A 23,886-nucleotide genomic window follows, 5' to 3' on the forward strand; every position below is an offset into this window, starting at 1 on the left:
ACAGATTCCAGAATAGTTGGAAAAATTAGGCCAATCAAACATTTCTGTGTCGAACAGGACCAGTAAGGTCGAGTCAAATTCTTGCTTCCTCTTTTGACGCGTTCACAGTTAATGTGCCTATGTACAATGCTCCCAAGGCCAGATTTAAAGTTTGAAGCACTGAAGCCACTGATGTTGCTTATCTTTTCTCTTTTGTTTTCGACAATCCACTGATGCTGTTTACCACATCAACTGCAAATACTAAATTTTCAATGTTTACCAACGCGACAATATGTTTTGCTGATTAAAATTAGAGAGGTGACAAGTCCAGATATGAAGATTAAAATCACTGATGAATAATATTTGCTTGGCAGTCGTCCAAGCCAACGCCTAAACTTAATGGGATCAGATGTAAAGTAAAGCAAACGGCAAAAGGAGGAACTGCGTGGAAAAGATGGGTGACGACAGAATCGGCAGGGTTATGTTAGTAAGAGCAAATTGCCCCACCCACATATTGAACATCCATCTAGGGTGAAGGAGTGCTTCGTGAAATTGGGAATTTGGGATAAGCACGCACACAATCTTAATGCCAGCCATGAGTTGTATAAGCTGTTCCAATATTTAAAGATATTTTTTTCCCCATAATGATTGACTAAGTACTGTTTTAGCTCTCAATTCAGTATGGCAGAATGTGGATATCCTGTCATTGACAGAAGTTTGCTCCAAAAGTGGCTCGGCCAGACAAGATTAGAGTTGGCCAGTCAAATAGTTTCAGTAAGATTTCAATTTGCAAAACTATTGGGTGCACATCATCATAAACATGTATATATCATCAGCATCAAGTTTTCATTCTGAGTCTCCAATCAGTGAAAAACAATACGATAGGAGACCTAAAACCTAAAAGACATTGCAGCAGTGACATACTGTTAGTATGTATTTAGTCCAATGGAATAGGATTGAAACCATCACAACATTGATAATTCAGCACATTCATTATGGATGAACGCCAGTGTCAAAAAATTAAACAAAATCACTACATTCTGGAGAGACGAAGTTGGAGCAACAGCAACACATTCTCAATTTCTCAGCTATCAAGTTTTGTTTTTTCCACCCATATATCACTCTTTATTGTACTTGCACAATTTTTGTATAGAATGAGAATGTATGCTTACAACACTTCCTTTTTCAATTTCAAGACAGCCATGAAGGCTTTTGTTTCTCCCAATGTGAGAATGTATGCTTACAATACTTCCTTTTCCAATTTCAAGACAGCCATGAAAGCTTCTTGGGGTACATCAACTTTACCAATTGCCTTCATTCTTTTCTTCCCTTCAGCCTGATCACATTAATAAAAAGAAATGCGTAGCACATAAAGTGAGAATATATCTAGGCTAAGCCACTATAAGCACTAAGCAGCATTTTCGTCTTTCTTTCTATATTGAATAAATCCATTATCTAAACCAAGGATTCAGAGAGGGTGCCCTCACTTCAGCAGAAAAGATAGGGTACCCTTGCATGAGCGAGCAGGTATGAACTATGGTATTATCCATAGAACCCTTGTATACCTGTAAACTTGGTGGATTTTACAATGTTGGGTGCATATTACGCTCTACTAAAAAACTCTTAATTCTCCTAAAAGATTCCAGTCATGGCCCAAAGATTGGATATTGATATGCCAAGGATTCCACATAATTTCTAGGTTCACATATGTTCAGCATCTTAGAATAGATGCACTTGTAAAAGCTCAATGGTAAATATTTACTCCCAATCTCCTAAAACATTTCCACATCCTAAAACATTTCCACATCTATAAGAGCAAACTTCTGTAAAGAACATTATGACGAAGGATGAAAGTTAAGTACCTGTTTCTTCAGTAATTTCTTCTTCCTAGTGATGTCACCACCTAAAAAGAATATAAAATTAGTTCACATCCTAAATAATCTCTTCACCTGAGATAATAACGACCATAAACCTAATCACACTCCAGGGGTACGTTTGAAGCACACATATTGGCCAGAGTGACCACTGAACATTGCAAAAGGATTTATCTTACCATAGCATTTTGATAAGACATCCTTCCTAATTGCTGATAAAGCTTCGCTAGCAATCACCTTGGCTCCTATCGTTGCCTGCCATGGACAATATACACGTGCTCTTGTAGATCAGACACAAGCTTACGGACAAAACAGTATACATTCATGAAATCCTATCAAAACCTCCACGCAAGAACCTCCAGACAAATTGAGAAAAGAAGCAATAGGAGAAAAATCAAAATGAAGTACAATGACATTGTGGTCAAAGTATATTAAACGCGCCATTTGGAGGTGTGTGCAATAATAAGTCAATTCGACTATTATATAAATAATTGAGTCATGTAATATCTTAGGTTTCTGTTGATCTCAAGGATATCCAATTTGCCTACATAATGCCTTGAAATATCACTAGTTGAATATATTACCATATGTTAGGTATATAAATTGCATATTGATGAACCTTTGTATTTCTTTCTCTTTTTTAAGTATAGAAGGTTAAAAAATCGAATACAGCAGATAAAGTTATAATCCAATCGATCCTTGACTAAATTCAACATAAGAACATGGGTTCGACAATAAATCAATTCTACATGCCATGCAATCTCCGGATATTCTAGAATAATTTGGATCTCTTGCAACGGAAGCAAAAGTTTGCAAAGAATCAGTATTAACTTCCTAATTGAACAAATAAACGTACATGCTTTAATTTTTCCTTTCTATTTTAATAATAGCATGCTCCTAGAGTTAGTAACATTAGCATGTGGTTCATTGATTGACATAAGCCCCGTTTAGGCATTTTTCAAAAACCAATTTTATAAATCATAGAGATTAATGATAGTAATGATTTTACTGCTGATACTCATTTTATGGTTCTCTGCATTCTAAGAATAAACAATAATGAATGAAATGATTCTTACTTGGATGGGCACTTTAAACATTTGACGTGGTATAAGCTCCTTCAGTTTTTGAGTTAAAGCTCTCCCTACAGCGTAAGCCTGCAAAGGTGCATCATTGACATGCATTTATTTCATTGAAAAATGTCAGACACCAATTTTTCCCTCCAAAAGAGGTTAACAATTGAAGCTTCAGTCTGGATACTTAAATCGGCAGTTTTCCTGTGGCTAGACATTTCATATTCTAGATCAACTAAAACAAGATTATTGAGAATTAAGACTGGTTTCAGATGATATAAGCAATAAACACGTTTGAGAGTTCATAATTCTAAATGGTATGTAGCAGTCTACTGGATCAAAACTCAAAAGTCTTTTGAGCATAAAAAGACGGAGTTAACCAATAGTTTTGGTGGCTTCAGTTCCACTTATAAATATTTGCTTATGCTCATGGTTATTTCTAAGCATTCTAAGATGATACAACAGAACTATTTTTTTTTCTCTTCCTGCATTACACAAATCCTATAATGATAATTCAAATAATTCACTTTCTCTCAATCACCTTATCCTTGTGGACAATGGTCGCCAATGGATCAACACGATCACCATTGATTTGAATGTCAAGTTTAACCAAGTCACTTTCCCTATACCTGGCAGTCAGGGAAGACAGATTATCAATAATCAGAATGTGCTACAAGAGATGGTGGGAGACAATAATGGATTATGCACGCATGTGATAAACTAAATAGATTTATATGATTGGACATAATTAGTTTTTTACGCATTTCTTCATTGATAGACAAAGAGGGAATGTATAAAAGAGTCTCTACCCAACAAATGAGTATTCCATGCTTGCATATCCCTTACTTCTAGACTTCAGCTGATCAAAAAAGTCCCCCACCATCTGCACGATGAGCTCAAGAATGTGAAGATGCAAGTCAAACATATTATGTAAATAAAGCTGATGTGATGTTTATCTCATAAGACAATTTAGAATGAGTCAAAAAGGAGAAAAATGTACACTTTCAACAGATGGAGGTTTGACAACTCGAAGCATTGAAAAATCAAATAAAAATTACAAATAAATTGCAATATGGAAGACTACCTCGGCTAGTGGTAATTCATATGTGATTGACGCTCTATTCTCAGTCACATATTTCATTTCTTTAAATTCACCCTTCGATCTTGAGTAAGCTCCATGAGAGAACCAATATATTCTTTTGGAGTGAGCAATTCAATCTACAAAATTTGGTTTGTAAACAGAAAAATGTCAGTCAGTCAAACAGACGCGGAGAAATGACAGAAAAATATCTTAAAAGAGAAAAAGAACCTTGACATAAGGCTCCTCAATGGACTTCCTCCTCCCAGGTTCAGGAAGCGCTGATGGATTTGAGCACTCAACCTAATTTAAGCACATAGTTATCCAATATCAGTTATCAGTACTCAGTAGTAGTATGATCTCTGTACTGAACACAGAATGGTAATTGGAATGAGAATCTCCGAGGGAGCTTGGAAGCCATGATCGGGTTAGGCCAAATATCAAAATGATAATATTCTTAAAGACTGCCAAAAGAAACATAAATAATATACTGAAGCATTGTTGCATATAAGTGAAAACCATAAAACTTGACCTTAGGCAAAAAAAGGAGCTCTCGAGACCTTTCCACAGTTTGACTGAGGGAAACAGATTTTTCAAAACAATTGTTTTAGCTTCATAAAATTTATATCTAACAATGAGTTTGGAAATCTAATGAACATCTTCCATATATTGCGATCTCCAATCTGATGAGAAGTAAATTGAATTTTGCTTTTCTTTTTTAGCTTTAAGATGAGTGTTTCAATAAAATTTCTAGACTACCCACCCACCCAATCCAAGATCCAACCGGGGAGGGGGTATGTCTATAATGCTCTTTTGAATGATAATCACTTTTCACCAATTACTTGCTCGACATACATATTAAATCAACTAGGAAGGAAAATAACTACCTCCCACTAGCTACAGCTAACCAGCAAGTACAGTTGATCAGAGAAACTGGAAGAATACGGTTGATTAAATAGTTTGTCAAAACTAAAATAACCATATTCATGTATAGTATTTTTCTTTCATATTAATGTTCTTTTTCTTTTTGCTATAGTGCAAGAAATGCCTTCTCTTGTAATAAGATTAATTGAAATGGTTGTTATTTTAAATCTTTTATGCTCATGCAAAGTGCCCAAATAAGTACATATGCCTACAGAATAATGACCATAAGAGCATTCCCAATGCAAGTCACTATGAGGGGAAATAGGGATTTGTCACCCTTATGGAGCCAAAAACCCTTGCCTAATGCAAGGGTGACAAATCTGGTAGCTTGTAACTCAGTGACAATGAGGGTAGCACCTGCTACGGAGATAGCTGCTGAGTTATGAACTTCGGACGGGACCTTTTATTCCGTCTTGCATCTATTTTCAATTTTTTTTTTCTTTTTTTTATTCCGTCCTGCGAGTTTTTTCAACTTTTTTTTTTTTTTGTTTTTTTTTTTTTTCGGACGGGATGTTTCATTCCGTCCAACGTTTTTTTTCGATATTTTTTCATTTTTTACATTTAGACTGAATACGTTTTAAAACCACCTCTGCATTGGGCAACCCCTCGTAGCTTTTCACCATAAAGGTAGCCAAGAGAGGAAATTGTCCTACGTGGAGGTGAAAACTTGTTGCTTGCATTGGGAATGCTCTAATATGAAGCTAAATCATGCCACTTGATGTATTCAATGTTCTAATTTCAGAAAACACAATTAACAAATCCCAGAGACTAATAACAGGCAAAGCATTTCTTAAGAAAAGAGAGCAAACAGGAGGAACGAAATAATCTATAAATACTTCAATTTAAGATATGAAACGATGGTAGAAGTGTGTTTAGGATTGAGCAGAAATTACAGTATCACCATTCACACAATTCACTTGGTATACAACACTTGGAGCAGTAGTTATCAGATTCAAGTTGTACTCCCTCTCAAGCCTTTCCTGAAAATAGAAATCATTTAGAGAAAAGTTGGTGAGATTCCCAAGAAACAGCACACATTACAAAATTGCATGTTAACTAACGGACATTTAGTAATTTGCAGAGTATAGAAGTATAAAACACATAAAGAGAAATTACAGAGACAATAGATATTAGACCTTTTAATAATGCTTACGAAGCATATATTGTATATTAGTTGCAGGCCAGTTTTACAAAAGGCATACTACGTGTCTATGACAATTTTAATACTTGGAACTTACTTTCAAAGGTAGATTACACTTTGAGATCTTTCTTATGTAATTGGTTATTACATCAATACATGAACATATCCAATATGTACAACTTCCTCAAAACTTTTGCCCTTAAATGCTGAGATCTTTCTTATGTAATTGGTTATTACGTCAATGTGTAATTGGTTATTACATCAATACATGAACGTATCCAATATCTACACCTTCCTCAAAACGATTTTCCCTTAAATGCAGATGCAAAGTATCAGGCCCACGACATATTGTGGTGAAAGCAGTAGTGTTCATAGTGTGTCTTTGACAGAATGTTCATAATACTGTATTAACACTTACTAGACTCTTAAACAGCCTACTACTGGATATTGTAGGTAGTTTACTAGCCACAAAGTCAGTAGATCTTGTTTTCACTGGCAAGGTGTAGTTCGCAGTTACCAGATCACCTTTATGAAACTTCAACAATTAGAAAAAGACCATTCCCAAATAGTGAAATATTAGTCTTAGGTTGGTGATGAGCATGTTATATTGCCAAATTAGGACTGCCTATGGGATATAAAGGAATAGTGAGAACTAAATATACCTGAACAATTTCCATATGGAGAAGCCCCAAAAATCCACATCGAAAGCCAAAACCCATTGCACTTGAAGTCTCAGGTTCAAACTACAAAAAACAAAAAAATAAATAAAACATTTGTTAATGCCAAAACAGAAAATGTTTATTGACACAGTAGTATCAAACACCGTTAGTCCAACTGATAAAACAAATAAATGTACTCAATATGCTAATTTATTGCAGGCTAACCAAAACGAATGTGCTAAAGAAACACATATGGCAAATATGTAAGGCTATCACAAAAGCAAGGATGAGTGTTATACCCCATGGGGGTTTGGTCCCACATCAGTAAGGAAGGTATCACAAAGTAAGGAAGTTGTCCTACATCCTGAATATATGGCCAATGATAAATCTCATACTAATGTCGAGGCCTTCTGGGACAACCAAGCAATGATGGGGTTCGGCTGTTCGGCTGTTTGCCTTGGTGATTTAGTGGGGATCTTATCGGCATGACAGTATGGGTTGGACCGCCACAACGAGGGTTTCTGAGGATGTCATACAGAATGTTTCCTGGTAAAGTTCTAACTAACAAAAACAACCCCATTTCTCTTGCTCTTGTTAGAGCATAAATGAAATATAAAAAGCATTTGCTTTCGATTTCAAATACTGAAGGAAGACTTGTGAAAAGCTGTTCTATCTACTCTTAGAACAGATATTTTAGTAGTTAGCTATTCTTAGTTCCATGTTGAATGCTAACTATCTTGTTTGTAACACTTCTTATTGGGAATGAAATACAGCTTTTATGGATCAAAAACAAAACATCTGTTCTATGGTAAATCACCTTTAGTGCTGCATCATTAAGCTGGAGCTTCTCCAACGCATCCCGCAACTCGGCAAACCTATCAAATACAATTGATCAAATTTGATGGTATGAGTTCAACGAGTGATGGTGATGGTAGAGATGACGAATCCCAATAACAATAGCAACAACAATTAAAATAATGATGATAATAGTAATCATTACTATTTTGACTGCTACTACTATCAGTACTATTATTCTTATTACTGCTGCTATTGCTGTTGTTCTTCTTCTTCTTCTACATAAACTTTTAGGTCGTTACTAACAAGGAAAAGATTATTACTGATCTGCATCCACGGGAAACAAGCCACAAAACACCATTGGAGTGGCCTCTTTATATCCAGGCAAGGACTGAACTGCCTTTCTGCCATACTGGGTAATAGTGTCACCAACTCTAGCATCAGCTACTGATCGTATAGAAGCTGAAAGATAGCCAACCTGAATAGGAATGGGAAAAACTCAAAAAGTAAGATAAGGTAAGCTTGGAAAATGAGAAAAGCATAATAATCAGCATGAAGATAAGCTTAATAAGGGCAATAATTGAAACATGCTTCGAATTTGAGCATAGTAATCAGACCACTTAATATATAAAATGTAGGAACCATGAAGATAAGGACAAAAAACAAAAACTTCGAATGTTATTTTTACCTCACCGGCATACAGTTCATCTACTTGCAACTGATTGGGCGATAAAACACCAATTTCATCGGCATAATAATCCTGAGATTCACTAGTAAAATGATAATAATGTCAACAAAAAACAATACCAAAAGAACCTAAAGGGATTGCCAAAAAAAGTACATTGAAATTTCACATCTAGTTTGTTTTTTGGGTAAGTAGAAAGAGAATGATGGGAGAGATTGTGTCTTCATTTTAACCATTACAGTGCAACTCAAGGTCTACTAAATTTCCATAATGTGAACAGAAAGATCTTTTATTTTTTGTTTTCTTCTTTGGATAAGGAGTCAACAAATGAAACAAAGAATTGTTCATACTAACTCCAGTTCAAGTAAAATGCAAGGAGAGTGTACCTTGCCACTAGCCATGAAGTAAATTCTGTCACCTTTCCTTATAGTCCCATCAATGACACGGAAATATACAATAACACCTCTGTATGGGTCATAGTAACTGCAAAAAATAGAACCAAACTGCTAAGAGAAATACTATAGTAAAGAGAATTGTGCTGCATATAGATCCAAAAGGGCTATACTCAGAATAGCTGGACCTCGCAAATAATGAGGAAAAAAAAGGATTAATGTCAACATGAAGACTAGTGCAAAGTGCGAACTTTAAAGGAGTTAGCAGACAATATATCTAAACTCTGAATCGTCTCCTTTCTTTGTGCTAATACTCTCACAGTAAATTATGTAAAACGACTAGGTGGACTTCATTGGCGCAAACCAAAACAGAACTTCAAGATATATGCTTAAGAATGTTTAAATCCAACAAGTCTAGAAGGAATTCCAAGTATTCACTAAAGACACAAAACAAAGGTACCTATAAATCTTGAATTCACCTGACATAACTAGGATGCAATTGTATGGACACTTTGGAAGGAGAGGAACTTGAGGACCTTCAAACAAAAGAAGATGACCATACACAAGATTGTGGAGGAGGTCATAGAGACTTTGTCTGATTGGGCTTGTGCCTGCCCGCCAATTAAGGTGTTATTACTGATATTATATGCAATTGGAACACTCTTTAGTATGAGGTGCTCACATTTGAATGGTCTAGTAGCTCCTTGATACTTGAGACTCATACGTTTTATTATGTAAGTTATGTAACCTTCTATGTTTAATGAAATGAAATGGATTTTATTGATCGAAAAAAAAAACTAGGTTGCAGTCCAGTGAAAGAACTCCAGCAGTAATACTAACAGAAGTTGGGAATACGAACCAGGTGAAAAATGTACATTTGCCAAGTTTGTGAACATAACCAGGGATTTTTATAGTTTAACATAAGTTTGAAAAAGACTTGCATGAAACACGTGGATTCCATTATGAACTTAAAAAATGACAAAAGAGTGTTATTAAACTGATGGAAACTTGGTCTCCACCTTCAATATCTGTGTATAATACTGACAAAAATGCTATAAACAAGTGCTATCTTATAATCTTAGTGTTTGGCTCATGATAGATAGCACTACAAGGAACCAAACAGAAATAATTATAAAACAAAATATCAAAGAATGCAGCAGAAAAGAGAAAAGAAACTCTGCCAACATCAAAGAACTAAAGTTAATATACTGACATTACCTATCGAATATCAGAGCCCTTAGAGGATTATCAGCCGTATCAGGGGGTGGTGGAACCTTTTTAACAATGGCATCTAGGATTTCATTTATACCTATTCCCTCCTGCAAAACAAAGAAAACGACACAACAAAATCACGATAAGTTTTTATGATTTTTATATCTCACGTCAAGTCAAAGGCTAGTACAAAATTGCTCATTGAGTTTTTACACACTCCATTCAAGAGCCAGAAAATAAATTTATTATCGCTTGTTAGTTGTTACACATTGACAGATGTGAACCACGGTCAACAAGGAAATATGAAAGGTGCATTCTGGGATCCAAAGTGGGGCGGAAGAAAGGAAAAAAAAACACTTTAACTAGGAAATTGTTCTTAGAACAACTCCACCTCAAGCCCTCAACACACATTAATTCTTAGGAATTTCCCACAACAGCAGAAAACTGTCTACAAAAGGATCTTATACACAACAATTGCTGCCGAAGGCGTAAGAAGAAAGTTTGAGATTAACAATGAATGAACTTTACTTTTACCTTAATGTCCTACAAAAAGTAGGGGGAGCTCTAGCATTCACAATAGGAAAAACTTAAGAACCCCTGACTTATAGACACCTTCACCCCTACTTACATTATGGCATGTCCATGTAAGGTTTCATATGAACATCAAAGTATTGGTCCAGATGCCAGTGATCAATGGAAAAAAACAATATTTGACAAAAAACACGGTTGATAATACACAGAACACCTTTTCATATGAAAATCTTTAATTGAAGGATGGGACTTTATCAACTGTCAACATCAACGTACTGTCTGCATAAGAAATCAAATCTAATCCAACTAACCTTAGCTGAGCAGTAAATGGCCTCACTACAATCCAAGCCAATAAGCTGCAAAGAAGACCCTGTGTAAATGTACAATTGTATTGAGAGGGGGAAACCTACAATGTTTCAAACTATTTCTTTATGCAATTAAGATCAAAACTGGAAGGTTAAAAATCTACCGCATCATCTCAATGCAAGAAGGTAAAAGTAAGTGGTTTGGCAACGAAAAAGCATAGATACAAATTTTAGGTAGGGGAAATATTCTCCCCGCCACCTCTTTGCTTTAGGATTATAGATATGTTCAATGAAAGTAACATCGCTTCTGTCACTAATAAACAGAATGGAGGCCAACATAGGCCAAAACTACGCCATTTCAGGAAAATGGAGGCCAACATAGGAGGGAATGCAGTATTGTAAGGTAAGAGATTGATATATGGTCAAGATTGGGTTCGAACCTTGCTACACACTATTGAGTTACTGATCTCTTTAAAAACAGGCTTGCCCACACATTAAGATTGTAAGTGCCTTCTAACTTAGTTGGTAAAACCTTTAGGTGATGATACTAGAGGTCTGGGGTTCGAACCCCGCTACACACCATTGAGTTATTGATCTCTTTAAAAACAGGCTTGCCCACACATTTTAAGATTGCAGGTGCCGACTAGCAAAGTCGGTAAAACCTTTGGGTGATGATACCAGAGGTCTGGGGCTCGAACCCCGCTAGCATCAAAGAGTTACTGATCTCATTTAAACAGGCTTGCCAATATATATATATATATATATATATATATATATATATATATATATATATATATATATATATATATATATATATATATGATCAAGATTCAAGAGTAACAAACATTTATTGTGTAGGGCATATATAAAGTTGCTTCAAAAATCTTGAATCAATTGCATTAAATTTACCAGAATCTGAGTTATCAATTAACAAAATGGGGGTCAGATGGACTAAAAACCATTTTTTTGGTATTGCAGTGACTGTTAGCATACCAACCTCTTCTATCTCTTGTGAAACCCGATCTGGTTCAGCGCCTGGAAGGTCTATTTTGTTAAGAACCTGTAATAATGACAAATATCATCAAATTATCATAGCTTTAAATACATACTTCTCATAAGAATAGAAACTTGTAAATAGCAAGAAGCATTATAAATATGATGCTAGGCGTGAGAGAGTGGGCAATGAAGCCAAATATGATGATGTCATACTAAAGAATTACCACAGAACTTCTTATGACAGATCAGACCAGGTATAAATAATGATTACTTAACCGTATCTCGGTATACAAAAACTAACTCAGGGTGTACACTTTTCAGGATTTGATATAATAACAAGAAAAACTGAAAATTTTCCTTCACGTGGAAGCCGGTAACATCTAATCATATAAATGGGCCTTTGGAACATGCAGACAGAGGGATTGGGATTTCATTTCGCATCCTTCCTTTGGTTGTGAGTAAAAGAAACTACAGACAAGAGTATTGCTTGCATGCTGGAGATCCCAAACTCGCTCTTCTCATTCTTGGTCAGCATAATGAAAGGAAAGGAACCAACTTATATTTCTGCCAGCATTATATGTTTTAGTATTAATAGTGCTTAGTTGCAAATCTATGTAACATGGATATGCCATATTTTATAAACAATCAGTGTCAGCATGTAACGACGTGTCCGACAACTCATGGACATATCGTATGTGATAAACCCTAATTTTTTATTTTTCATATTTCGCTATGTCAAACACTTTGTATACGTGTTGAATACAAACACATGCACCCTGTCAATGTAACTTAGTTACAAATACATATGGTACTTAAAGAACCAGCTTTCATTTCAAATTGGAAGCATAATAACAAAGGACTTCTATGATAATCTAACATTGCGCTATGTTGTGTCAATAGTTCCACTACAATTGAACCAGAAGAGCCCACTACCACCAAAATGAGTCTCCAAAGATGGAAATAACTTTAACATCAAATAAAGGTTTGATTGCGTAGCATCAAACTACAGAAACAACCACTACATCATTTGTAAGAAACTAGGTGAGAACATTCTGAAAACTGGAAGCTAAATTTCCGCGGAAGTTTTGAGAGATACGTAATAAAATGATAGAAAAGCATAAAATATGCACCTACAATGATGATTTCTAGATTGTTTTCCAAAGCCAAATACACATTAGCCAATGTCTGTGCTTCGACTCCCTGCATCAAGAAGAAAATAAGAACAATTTGAGAAAATATATATATAACAATACTTCTCTTTCAATTTATAACTTTATAAGGTAAAAACAAGTAAACTACCTAAAATTGTCCAAAATTTAACTGACATTTCTCATACCTATATTTTAAAAGAAACAAGAAATGTTGACAATACGTGAGATGTATATATATGTGGACACGAGAAGAAAACGCACCTGTGAAGCATCTACAACAAGGAGAGCACCTTCACAAGCAGCAAGAGAACGAGAAACCTAGTTAACAAATGTTATAGTAAGACAAGAGTACCCTAGAAGTTTTTCCAAAAAGAAAACATAATTGCAAGGGAAGCTGATTCCAATGATAACCGAAAAACTATGGTGCAAAAGTATGAAGAAAAGTTATTTACTATTTTCCAATGAAGAATATAGAATATGTCTCTTCACATGCATTCAAATTCATTTCCAACCAAATTCAAAGATCCTTCCAAATAAAATGAACAACTGTCGTGTATATAACCATTGGTTTAATATTTCATTACAAATTTAAGCATCAGATACTCACGTACCTCATACGAGAAATCAACATGCCCAGGAGTATCAATCAAATTCAGACAATAAGGTTGCTTTTCATTCACATAACGCATTCTAGCTGCCTGCAGCAAACAGAAGAGAAATGGGTGAGAATAGTGTATTTAAAACCGCATATGAAATGCAAAACCCATCAATTATCTTTTCAGGGTTCACCCGCTAAGACCCATTTATATCCAACAATTCATACTAAAGCTTGCAGATGAAAGAATATGTGGCTTACTTAACTAATAGAATACATTAAAGTGTGAAAGAAGAACAATATGGCTTTCGGACATTACTCAACACTTAAGCCTATCACAGCTAGGTTCTTTTTAGAATGAAAGCAATGAATGCCTTGTTTTAAAATGAGAACCAAATGAAGCACATAAGATGAACAAAGGGAATACCAACCTGTAATTTGATGGTGATACCTCTTTCTCTCTCTAGATCCATGTTATCTAGAAACTGCTCCTTCATTTCCCTTTTCTCTACTGTACCAGTCACCTGTAGCAACTTATCTGCTAAAGTTGACTTCCCATGGTCAATATGCGCAATGATGGAGAAATTTCTGATATTAGAGATAGGAACCTGTGATTCAGCATGTAAAAATCTCTTACATTTATGAACATGATATGTGTGAAGAATAATAATAAGATTTCAAAATTGCACCTTATTCGTTGAATCAAACTTTGAGACGAATAAGGTGCAAGATTCAATTTACACACAAGGGGGTCCCAGGGGCATTGGCTATTTGACTCCATTGAAGTAATGTTATTCGGGTAATTTTTCTTTTCCTCAAAAAGTTTCCCAGCTCACTAGTTGAGGCAATGCTAAAAACCGATTCTTTAAACCACTAATTAAACTAATAAAACTTGGAAACTATAAAAGAAATAATCTTTAAAAATAAATAAATAAAAATATACCTTCAAAAGACGAGATTGGCCAACAATGATATCATCTTTAGACTGAGTAGTTTCTTCAGCCCCGACTACTGATGCTGCTTTACAAACAATATTTTCATATCTTCTTCCCTTCCATTTGTCATTGTATAAACTAAAACTACTACTACAACTGCTGGTAGTTAAGTTAGTTGCAAAACAAGATAACGAATTTATACAACAGTTTCGATGGTGAGTGTTAACTGATATTAATTGCGGGATTGTTATTCCTGAAATGCCCCTCGCCATTTCCCCTCTCTCTCTCTCTCTCTCTCAAGTCTCAAGTTTGTTATCCATCTTTTAACAGAAAATTTCGGGCGCGTTTTGAACCACATAAACAAAGGCCCGGTATCTGAAATATCGATCGAATCCCATTTTAATATCTTAATTATTACAAAGTTTTAGACCACCTGGTCATATGGCCGGAATTATTTCTAAAATTCACCGTCCATGTAAATTTTTGCGTGAAATTCAATAACGGATAATTATTAGTATAATTTTTAGAATTGATTTAGAAATTGGAGTTGTATAAAATTTCCTTGTGTTGATTGACTTATTAGAGTTGTAGTTGTATTATAAATTTTTTATGATTTAAGTGTATCCACACGACATTTCTTTCTCAAGAACGCGCCAACTAAGAAATAGTTAGTCCACATAAATATGTATTCTGCATTTAACACAGAGAGAGGTGATTAATACTCAACAGCCACCTAAGAAATAGTTAGTCCACATAATGACATAAATATGTATTCTACATATTGAAACTCTTCCCAGTCTCCGCTCCAAAGGAAATAAATAGGGGGAAAAAGAAGAAATGCAAGCCCACAAGAAAGAAGCTTTGAAAATGATTGCATTATTACGCCACATATTGAAACTATTCATCTTCTGCTTCTCAACTCTCTTCCAAACAATTAACTCAGCCAATAACACCACCACCAACGACTCAAGCTACTACTACAACATGTGTGCTCCATCAACATGTGGAGGTTCTATCTTGAAGTTTCCTTTTGGTAAAAACCCACTTTGTAATAATGGCTACCTTTTTTTTATAATTAATAGCACCATAAGAACAATATGTGAGAACAACTCAGTTTATCTCATTGATATAGAGAACACATACATCAAATACAAAATTCTTACCAACCTCACAAATGAAGTCTACGCCAAAAGATCACTAAGGCTTGTTGACAACTCTCTCTTTGGTTGTGGCCCTATTAGACCAGGTTATGAAGAACAAACGGGGGCCTTGTTAGGTGAAATTTACTATAGTTCTGATTACAAACCAGGCACTTTTTATAATTGTACAAAAGAACCAGCTGATAAGGATACTCTGGCTAGGATGATCAGGTCTCCCTGTTTGGAGTGTGGTGAGACTAGTAACTTGTGTTATTTTTATGATGGATATATTCCTCATGTTGATTCTTGTATACCATTTCAAGTTGCTATCCCTGTTAAAATCTTACGTAATCTTAGTGAGGTTAGGAATTTGAGAAGAGTGCTTCAACAAGGATATGAGGTTCAGTGGAATGAGGATAAAACTTGTGATCTATGTATGAAAAATGACGTTGGAAGATGTGGGTATCTGAATCAAGGACAGAAAACAAGTGGTTGGGAGTATTGCTTTTGCAGGGATGGGATTCACAAAGGCACTTGCAGTGGTAAGTTATTAAAAAGTGATCAACTAAATTTTCTTCATATCTAAGCTTATTACTATATACTTATGTTCTGATTATTGGCTATTTTGAAGGGGAGCTTATTCACCTTAATGCTACCGCTGGAAAGGATGACATAACCAAACCTCACAAACACAAAATTGGGCGGATTGTAGGTAAGACAAACTTTTAAGCGGATCACACAAATCATTTTTTTTTTTCTAAACTGAACACACAAATCATTCATAACTTGTTAATATACTATTATTCAATTTTTATTATAATATGTAAGATGTAATAGGCATTATCTATTATCTATATACTAAAACAGAGACCTTTAAAGAAGGATTTTCTCTCTCCTATGTGGCACTCTAATATGAGAGTTAGCTTTTTTTTCTATCTTATGTGGCATGAAAGATAATATTTTCTAATAGTCTCCCACGTACATGGAACTCTTTGGAGAGTTTGAGTGTATTTCTAATTCTTATATTTTGAGAGTTTAAGTGTATTTTCAATTCTTATATATTTGATCAAATAAAAAAAATTACTAAAAAAAAATAGGTGATTTGTAGAAAATCTGAATCAAACACTTTTAGTGCTCCAATTCTTATATATTTGATCAAATAAAAAAATGCTAAAAAAATAGGTGATTTGTATAAACTAATTTCCTATTACAAATCATACAATTTTAGTATTTATGATAAAACACCGAAACTTATTTGAATATATCCTTAACATGGCTTCAAAACATAGTTAAAAACAATTATACAAAATATATAATAGAAAATGAAAAAAAAAAATAACGGCAAAGCAATAATGATAAATATTTTAAAATATATATAATATTGAATGAAACTAACGACAAAAAAACAATTAATGGGGAAGCGAATTTGGATGCAAATGCATCGAACTAACCTCAAATAATATTTAGCGGAAATCGAAAGCTGGATGCAAATGCAAGCATTAAACTAATCTTAAAAAGTAATTAATAGAAAATCAAAATATAGATACAACCGCATTAAACTAATCTCAAAGAATAATTAACAGAAAATCAAAACTTGGATACAAATACATCAAATTAACATCAAAAATAATTGTGGGAAAATCGAAACTGGATGCAAATGCATTGAGCTAACCTCAAAGATTAAATTAACGGAAATCGAAAACGGGATCTCAGTATTGAACTAACCTCAAAGAAAAATTAATTATAAATTGGGAACATAATGCAAATCGTGGAACTAATCTTAAAAAAAATAATTAACGGAAATCGAAAACCGGATGCAACTGCATTGAACTAATCTCAAAAAATATATTGGATGCAAAACCTCAAGAAATAATTAACGGGAAATCGGAAACTGGATGCAAACTCATTGAACTAACCTCAAACAATAATTAACGGGAAATCGGAAACTAAATGCAAATGCAACTTTATCAAATAATAAACACGAGAAATCGAAAACTTGATGCAAATACATTAAACTAATCTCACAGAATAATTAACGGGAAATCAGAAACTGGATGCAAATGCATTGGCCGACCTCAAAGAACAATTAATAGAAAATTGGGAATTTGATGCAAATGTATTGAACTAACGAAAAGAATAATTAACGATCAATGAAACCGGATGCAACGCAATGAATTGATCTCAAAAATAAATAATGGGAATTGAAAATTAGATGCAATTTGCATTGAACTAACCTCAAAATATAAATAATAAAAAAATCGAAACTAGATGCAAATGCATTAAACTAACCTCAAAACATAGTTGGGTTATATGTTGTGGAAATGTCTCGATAAGTATAGTTTTGCATTTAAAATGATGTTTAAGTATGATTAGGAACTCCTTGCTATTCAAGTAGCTTCAATATATATGAACTTCGCCTTTATTAGGCAATCTCACAAAATTCAATTAAACTTCTATTATTAAACAAAACAAATGAAGTTGAAGAATTTTATCAAAGGTGAGTTTTTTTTTTAATGGAGAGTGAGGTTTTCACGTTATAAGAAATTTGGTTGAGTGATCAATATAATAGTTATGCATATTTGCAAATATTTTTTAGAATAATTAATATAACAACACCCATTCGTAGATAATCTTTGAAGATTCCACATAGTGAGTCATGCATAATTTAAAGAATAATTAACGAGAAATCGGAAACTAGATAATCTTCGATGATCCCACATAGTAAATTAAGCATAATTTACTTTTTATGTCATGTTTTCAAGGACACTTCTGAGATGGATCGGTAGAAGTTGGTATTACACACCACATTGGATAATTATAAGGAAATTGGAAATTTGATTCAAATACATAAGCGAGCTCAAGGAGTAATTAATGGGAAATCATAAAGTTTATGCAAATTGCATTAAACTAATGACAGAGAGTAACTAACGGATAATTAGAAATTGAATGCAAATCCTTGAAAAATATTTATCGGAAAATCGAAACGGTATGCAAATACATCAAACAAACCTCAAAAATAATAATTAATGAGAAACCGAATCGAATGCGAATGCATTGAACTTTACTCAAAAAAATAATTAACATAAAATCAAAACCGAATGCAATTGCATTGAACTAAACCTCATAAAATAATTGGTGGGAAATCGAAAACTAAATGCAAATGCATTGAAATACAAATAATAGTTAACGGAAAATAAAAAGCTGGATATAATTATATCGAACTAACCTCAAAGCATAAATAATCGAAACTAGATCGGATGTATTAAACTAACCTTAAAGAGTTATTAACGGGAAATCGGCTGGATCCAAATGCAATGAACTAATCTCAAAGACTAATTAATGAAACATTAAAAATGGATGAAACTGTGACTGAACTAACCTAAATGAATAATTAACGGAAATTATAAATTTGATGTAAGCGCATTGAACTAACATCAAAAATAATTAACCGAGGAAATCGAAACTTGATGCAAATGCATTGAACTAACCTCAAAGAACAATTAACATAGAATCTAAAATTATATGCAACTGCATTGAACTAATCTAAAAGAATAATTAACGGAAAACTAAAAACTGGATGCAACTGCATTAAACTAAAATGAGATTAACTAAGCGGAAATCAAAAATTGGATGCAAATGCATTGAAATAACATAAAAAATGGTTAACTAGAAATCGAAGTCGGATGTAAGCGCATGCGTTGACCTCAAGGCATAAATATCCACTTTTTAGCCTTCTCATATGAATAATTACAAGTAATTATGAACCCAAAATAAAAGTGAGTTTATAAAAACAGGACTCTTACATGTATGCAAAAACCGTATAGAAATTGTAAACTATCGAACTAACCTGAAAAAAAACAATTGTATGAAATCGTAAACTGGATGCAAATATATTGAACTAACCTCAAAGAGTAATTAACGGAGATTGGAACACGGATGCAAATCAAATGAACTAATCTCAAAGACTAATTGTGAAACATAAAAACCTGGATGCAATCAGTATGCGTACTAAATTAACTTTAATGAATAACTAATGGGAAATCATAAAGTGGATGTAATTGACCTACTAACCTCAAATAATAATTAAGAAATCGAAAACTTGATGCAATGCATTGTACTAACTTCAAAAAGAATAATTAATGAGAAATTAGAAGCGGGATGCAACATACTATATTAAACTAACCTCAAAAGAATAATTAATGGAAAATCATAAACTTGGTGCAAATGCATTGAATTAATAACCCTAAAAACATATTTGTATTTTATGTAGGGGAATAAATGTCTCGACAAATATAGTTTTGCATTTTAAGCAGTGTTTATTATAATTATTTTTATTGTGATTGGGAATACCTTGCTATTCAAGTATCTTCAATATTATCTTAGCATTGGGCATTCTCACAAAACTTTAATTATTAAACCTAACAAAAAAAAAAAAAAAGTCGATTAGTTTTATCAAGATTTGGTGCTTCCTTTTTTTATAGAGAGTGGTGCAAGCAATTTAAATGAGTAATTAATATAATTTTCATATATCATAACTATGCATAGTTGCTAATATTTTTTAGAATAATTTAATATAACGGCACCCATTCGTAGGACACGTTCATATGATAAATCTTTTCAAGTGGGAGTAGTGTATTATTTGAGGATATGGAAATAATCAATCTGTTTTAGTGATTTGTACACATTAACGTAAAGCCCGAGCAGTGATGATTTACCGCTAAATCACCATAAATCTAATAAAACTATTATACAAGCTAGATCGAGTTTAAAATAATTTTATTTGAAAATTATAGATTAATATTATAAACCACAAAGTGAATAGACTATCTCAATTTGATCCCTTAGTTTCCAAGTACTTATGCACCATAATCATTTGTTCATTAACGTATTTGGTTTATTTTCAATAAAAATATATTCCGATTCAAAAATTTGCGCTAAGTCACCATAAATCTAAGAAAACTATTATACAAGCTAGACGAGTTTAATATAATTCTATTTGAAAATTATGGATTAATATCCTAAACCACAAAGTGAATAGGCTATCTCAATTTGATCCCTTAGTTTCCAAGTACTTATGCATCATAATCGCTGCTCATTAACGTATTTCGGTTTATTTTTAATAAAAATATATTATGATTCAAAAATTTGCCGCTAAATCACCATAAATATAATAAAACTATTATACAAGATAGATCGAGTTTAAGATAATTCTATTTGAAAATTACGGATTAATATCCTAAACCACAAAGTGATGAGGCTATCTTAATTTGATCTCTTAATTAATTTCCAAGTACTTATGTACCATAATCGTTGGTCATTAATGTATTTTGGTTTATTTTCAATAAAAATATATTCTGATTCGAAAATGTGTGTGAGACATTTTGTAAAGCATTTTCAGCCCACAAAATATTTAATAGATCCCGGGCGTATGTCCGGGTCCAAAATCTAGTTACTATCTAAAATAAACTCATAATAAGGGGTGGCGGAATCTACACCCCTTTGGCAAAAGGCTAGAAGAATACTTGTTATTCCACATATGTCCTTTTACACTCCCAACATCCTCAATAGTCCCATGGCATCGAGTTGCCGTGAGATTCCACATTCATCGGCCGCACATTGCCGTGAGTTCCCATATCCCACCGCAAAGCTTTGCGGCAAAGGATTTTTCATTTTTTACCTCAAATTTTGAACACCCACGGCATTCTAGCTAATACCGTGATATCCCAAAACCCACGGCAAACAGATACCGTAATGTCTCCAAAACCACAGTAACACGCTGTCGTGAGTATCGAAAGATGGCGGGAGTTTGTTGTCGTGAGAATGGAGGGGTGTAGGGTGTACGTCAACTTATACAATTAATGGAGGGGTGCCAATACCTTGAAATTTGTCAAAAGAGTGCCAATCCCAATAGTTGGGGTGTAAATATTGCCACCCCTAAATAAAACTAGGAGCACGCATGTTGTATGACTTGTTTGACTAGTACGTCTGAGATATTGTCAGATAACATAATCGATCTTATTAAGATGTTTAACTATTGAACTTTTTTGCATGGGAAAAAGGTATTGGGATGGCGGGAGCAACATTCATATTTCTATGTATTTCGTACATTTCCTACAAACGAATGCATAAGAAACATAATCGTTTCAGAAGCACAGATGATCAAGCGATGCGCTATCTTGAGGGGGCTAGCGACACTGCTCCAGCTTCAATAGAGACTTTCTTGCACAACTACACTTTAGGAAAGCCAACCAGATTTTCCTACAAGCAGCTCAAGAAGTACACCAACAATTTCACTCAAAAGATTGGCCAGGGAGGCTTTGGTTTAGTCTATAAAGGCCAACTTCCCAATGGATTCACCATTGCTGTTAAAATCCTCGATGAGACTACTAATCAAATCGCGACCCAGTTCCTCAATGAGGTCTTAACGATCGGTTGCATCCACCACAATCACTTAGTCCGGCTTCTGGGGTATTGCTTTGACCATTCTAGAATGGCTCTTATTTACGAGTACATGGTGAACGGTTCTCTTGACAAATACATTCTCCAAAAGAAGCATATGAACAAAAGTCAGTCCAAAAACACATCATCACCCCAACATGTACCAGAACTAATGACTTTGACGTGGGCTCAACTACTTGACATTGCCATTGGAACAGCAAAAGGACTTGCTTATCTTCATGAGGAATGTCGAAATAGAATACTACATTTGGATATTAAGCCTCATAATATCCTTTTAGATGACAAATTTCAGCCAAAGGTGTCAGATTTTGGGTTGGCAAAGGCATTGAACAAGGAGAATAGTCACATCTCAGTGTCACATGGAACAGGTACTCCTGGCTACGCTCCACCAGAGATGTGGTATATGAAGTTTGGTCCAGTGACAGATAAGTCTGATGTCTATAGCTTTGGTATGGTTGTGTTAGAGATGGCAGGGAAGAGGAAGAATTTTGAGTTTGATGTTAGCAAAACAAGTGAGATGTACTTCCCAGAGTGGGTCTTCTCACATCATGTACAGAATGCGTCGTATGGTAATGGAGGAGGTTCGAAATGGCAGGAATGCAATGGGAAAGAAGAGGAAGAAATGGCAATGATGTTGGAACTGGTAGGATTATGGTGTATCCAGTTCGAACCTTCAAAACGACCTTCTATGAGGAAAGTGGTAGATATGCTAGAAGGGAATGTGGCTATTGAGACCCCTTCATCCCCATTTGATACCAAGTTGTCACCTTATGGATATGGAAATGAATGCAAAATCGCGTTAGAACTGAATACTCTAAGCTCCTTTGAAAATCCAGAAAGTAATGAGGCTTCTGCAAACTAAGGCCCTGCTTGAAAAAAAAATGTCATTTGTCTGGCAACTATGTAGTCGCAAATAATTTCCCTCTTAAATTCTCCATCAAACATTTCTTGGTTAGTGTTGGCGTAGGCGAATAATGTATCATCTTGTCCTTGGAATTGCGTCGAAAAAGAATGAAATGGTACCACTTAGTCATCTGTATTTTGAATGGAGTCCGTGTTTTTTCTAGATTAATTATATTGGTGATAGATTGTTTATTGGTATGTACATTCATTTTACTTTTTTCTATACTCACTAATATATATAATTTATCTAAATTAACCGAGGTGCACTAAAAAAGGTGATAGATAGTGTTTGCAATTTTTGAATAGATTGTTTGAATTTATACAAAATTTTCAGTTTTGAGAATATATAAGAAAACGACCATGGAAATATTAATAGTCTAAATTTCATTGATTTCATTGATTAAGGAGAATTTGCTGTCGAAGATAGTTCGGTTGGTTTAGAAGATGTTGTCGATGAGGAGTTGATTCCAAAACTGGGAATGTTGTTTTACTGTTTGAAAGAGGAATATGACTGCTATAATGAGTATGCAAGATATTGGTTGGGTTTAGCATTAAGATGGATATCATACTAAGATAGTGCTTCAAACACTTTGTTGTTCTTGTGAAGGTGCGTACATTAAGGTCAAGACTTCTACAAAAAAAAAGAGGAGAGACAATTTCATTGTATGGCCAAATTTCACACTCAACAAAGAAGGAATATATGTGTTGTCCAAGCTCATAGATAGGGCCGTAGGGGAACACACTCATGGCCTTGTCCCGCCATCAAGTTCCTATTTGGTTAAGTCTCACAGAGCTGTTAAAAATTCTCAAGCTAGAATATAATTATGAAAAAAATGCGAGATTCTAGGCTCAAATAAAATAAACCAACGGATATTTATTATCATTTTTGTTTAGAAGCTAGGGGACCTGAGAACTTGAACTTCATCAAATCTGATTGCAACAATTTACTGCCAAGGTAAGCATGAATAGTGGTAGAGCCAGGAACTTCCTCCAGGGGGGCTAGCGCAAAGTGACTAGTGACAACAAGTCAGCAAATTAATAAATCAATAGTAACAAAATATAT

General features: G+C 34.2%; 2 protein-coding genes across 3 annotated transcripts; one reads left to right on the forward strand and one right to left on the reverse strand.

The window, feature by feature from the left end:
* Positions 1 to 952: 952 nt before the first annotated feature.
* On the reverse strand, positions 953 to 14,645 carry LOC147490855 (Small GTP-binding protein). The gene is given in 23 exon segments (XM_086565248.1): positions 953 to 1,315; positions 1,842 to 1,882; positions 2,033 to 2,108; positions 2,930 to 3,007; positions 3,465 to 3,552; positions 3,733 to 3,806; positions 4,008 to 4,081; positions 4,084 to 4,141; positions 4,233 to 4,304; positions 5,819 to 5,905; positions 6,729 to 6,809; positions 7,543 to 7,600; positions 7,844 to 7,998; positions 8,209 to 8,280; positions 8,592 to 8,688; positions 9,816 to 9,916; positions 10,652 to 10,696; positions 11,643 to 11,705; positions 12,776 to 12,841; positions 13,054 to 13,110; positions 13,404 to 13,490; positions 13,819 to 13,995; positions 14,331 to 14,645. Coding segments are annotated over 23 exon segments (2,067 nt in total). The 5' UTR covers positions 14,595 to 14,645; the 3' UTR covers positions 953 to 1,219.
* A 410-nt stretch (positions 14,646 to 15,055) lies between these two features.
* LOC147490856 (rust resistance kinase Lr10-like) lies at positions 15,056 to 23,048 on the forward strand. Of its 2 annotated transcripts, XM_086565247.1 has the most exons (4): positions 15,588 to 15,712; positions 15,819 to 16,003; positions 16,093 to 16,173; positions 21,521 to 23,048. In XM_086565247.1, exons 2-4 carry the CDS (start codon positions 15,898 to 15,900, stop codon positions 22,780 to 22,782), a joined length of 1,449 nt encoding a protein of 482 aa, XP_086421373.1. In that variant the 5' UTR covers positions 15,588 to 15,712; positions 15,819 to 15,897; the 3' UTR covers positions 22,783 to 23,048. The 2 variants fall into 2 exon arrangements, with proteins under 2 accessions (XP_086421372.1, XP_086421373.1); XM_086565246.1 differs by having other exon boundaries at positions 15,056 to 16,003.
* Positions 23,049 to 23,886: the final 838 nt, after the last annotated feature.

The sequence above is a fragment of the Coptis chinensis genome, chromosome 6 (assembly GCF_015680905.1).
Source record: "Coptis chinensis isolate HL-2020 chromosome 6, ASM1568090v1, whole genome shotgun sequence".
Lineage (NCBI taxonomy): Eukaryota > Viridiplantae > Streptophyta > Magnoliopsida > Ranunculales > Ranunculaceae > Coptis > Coptis chinensis.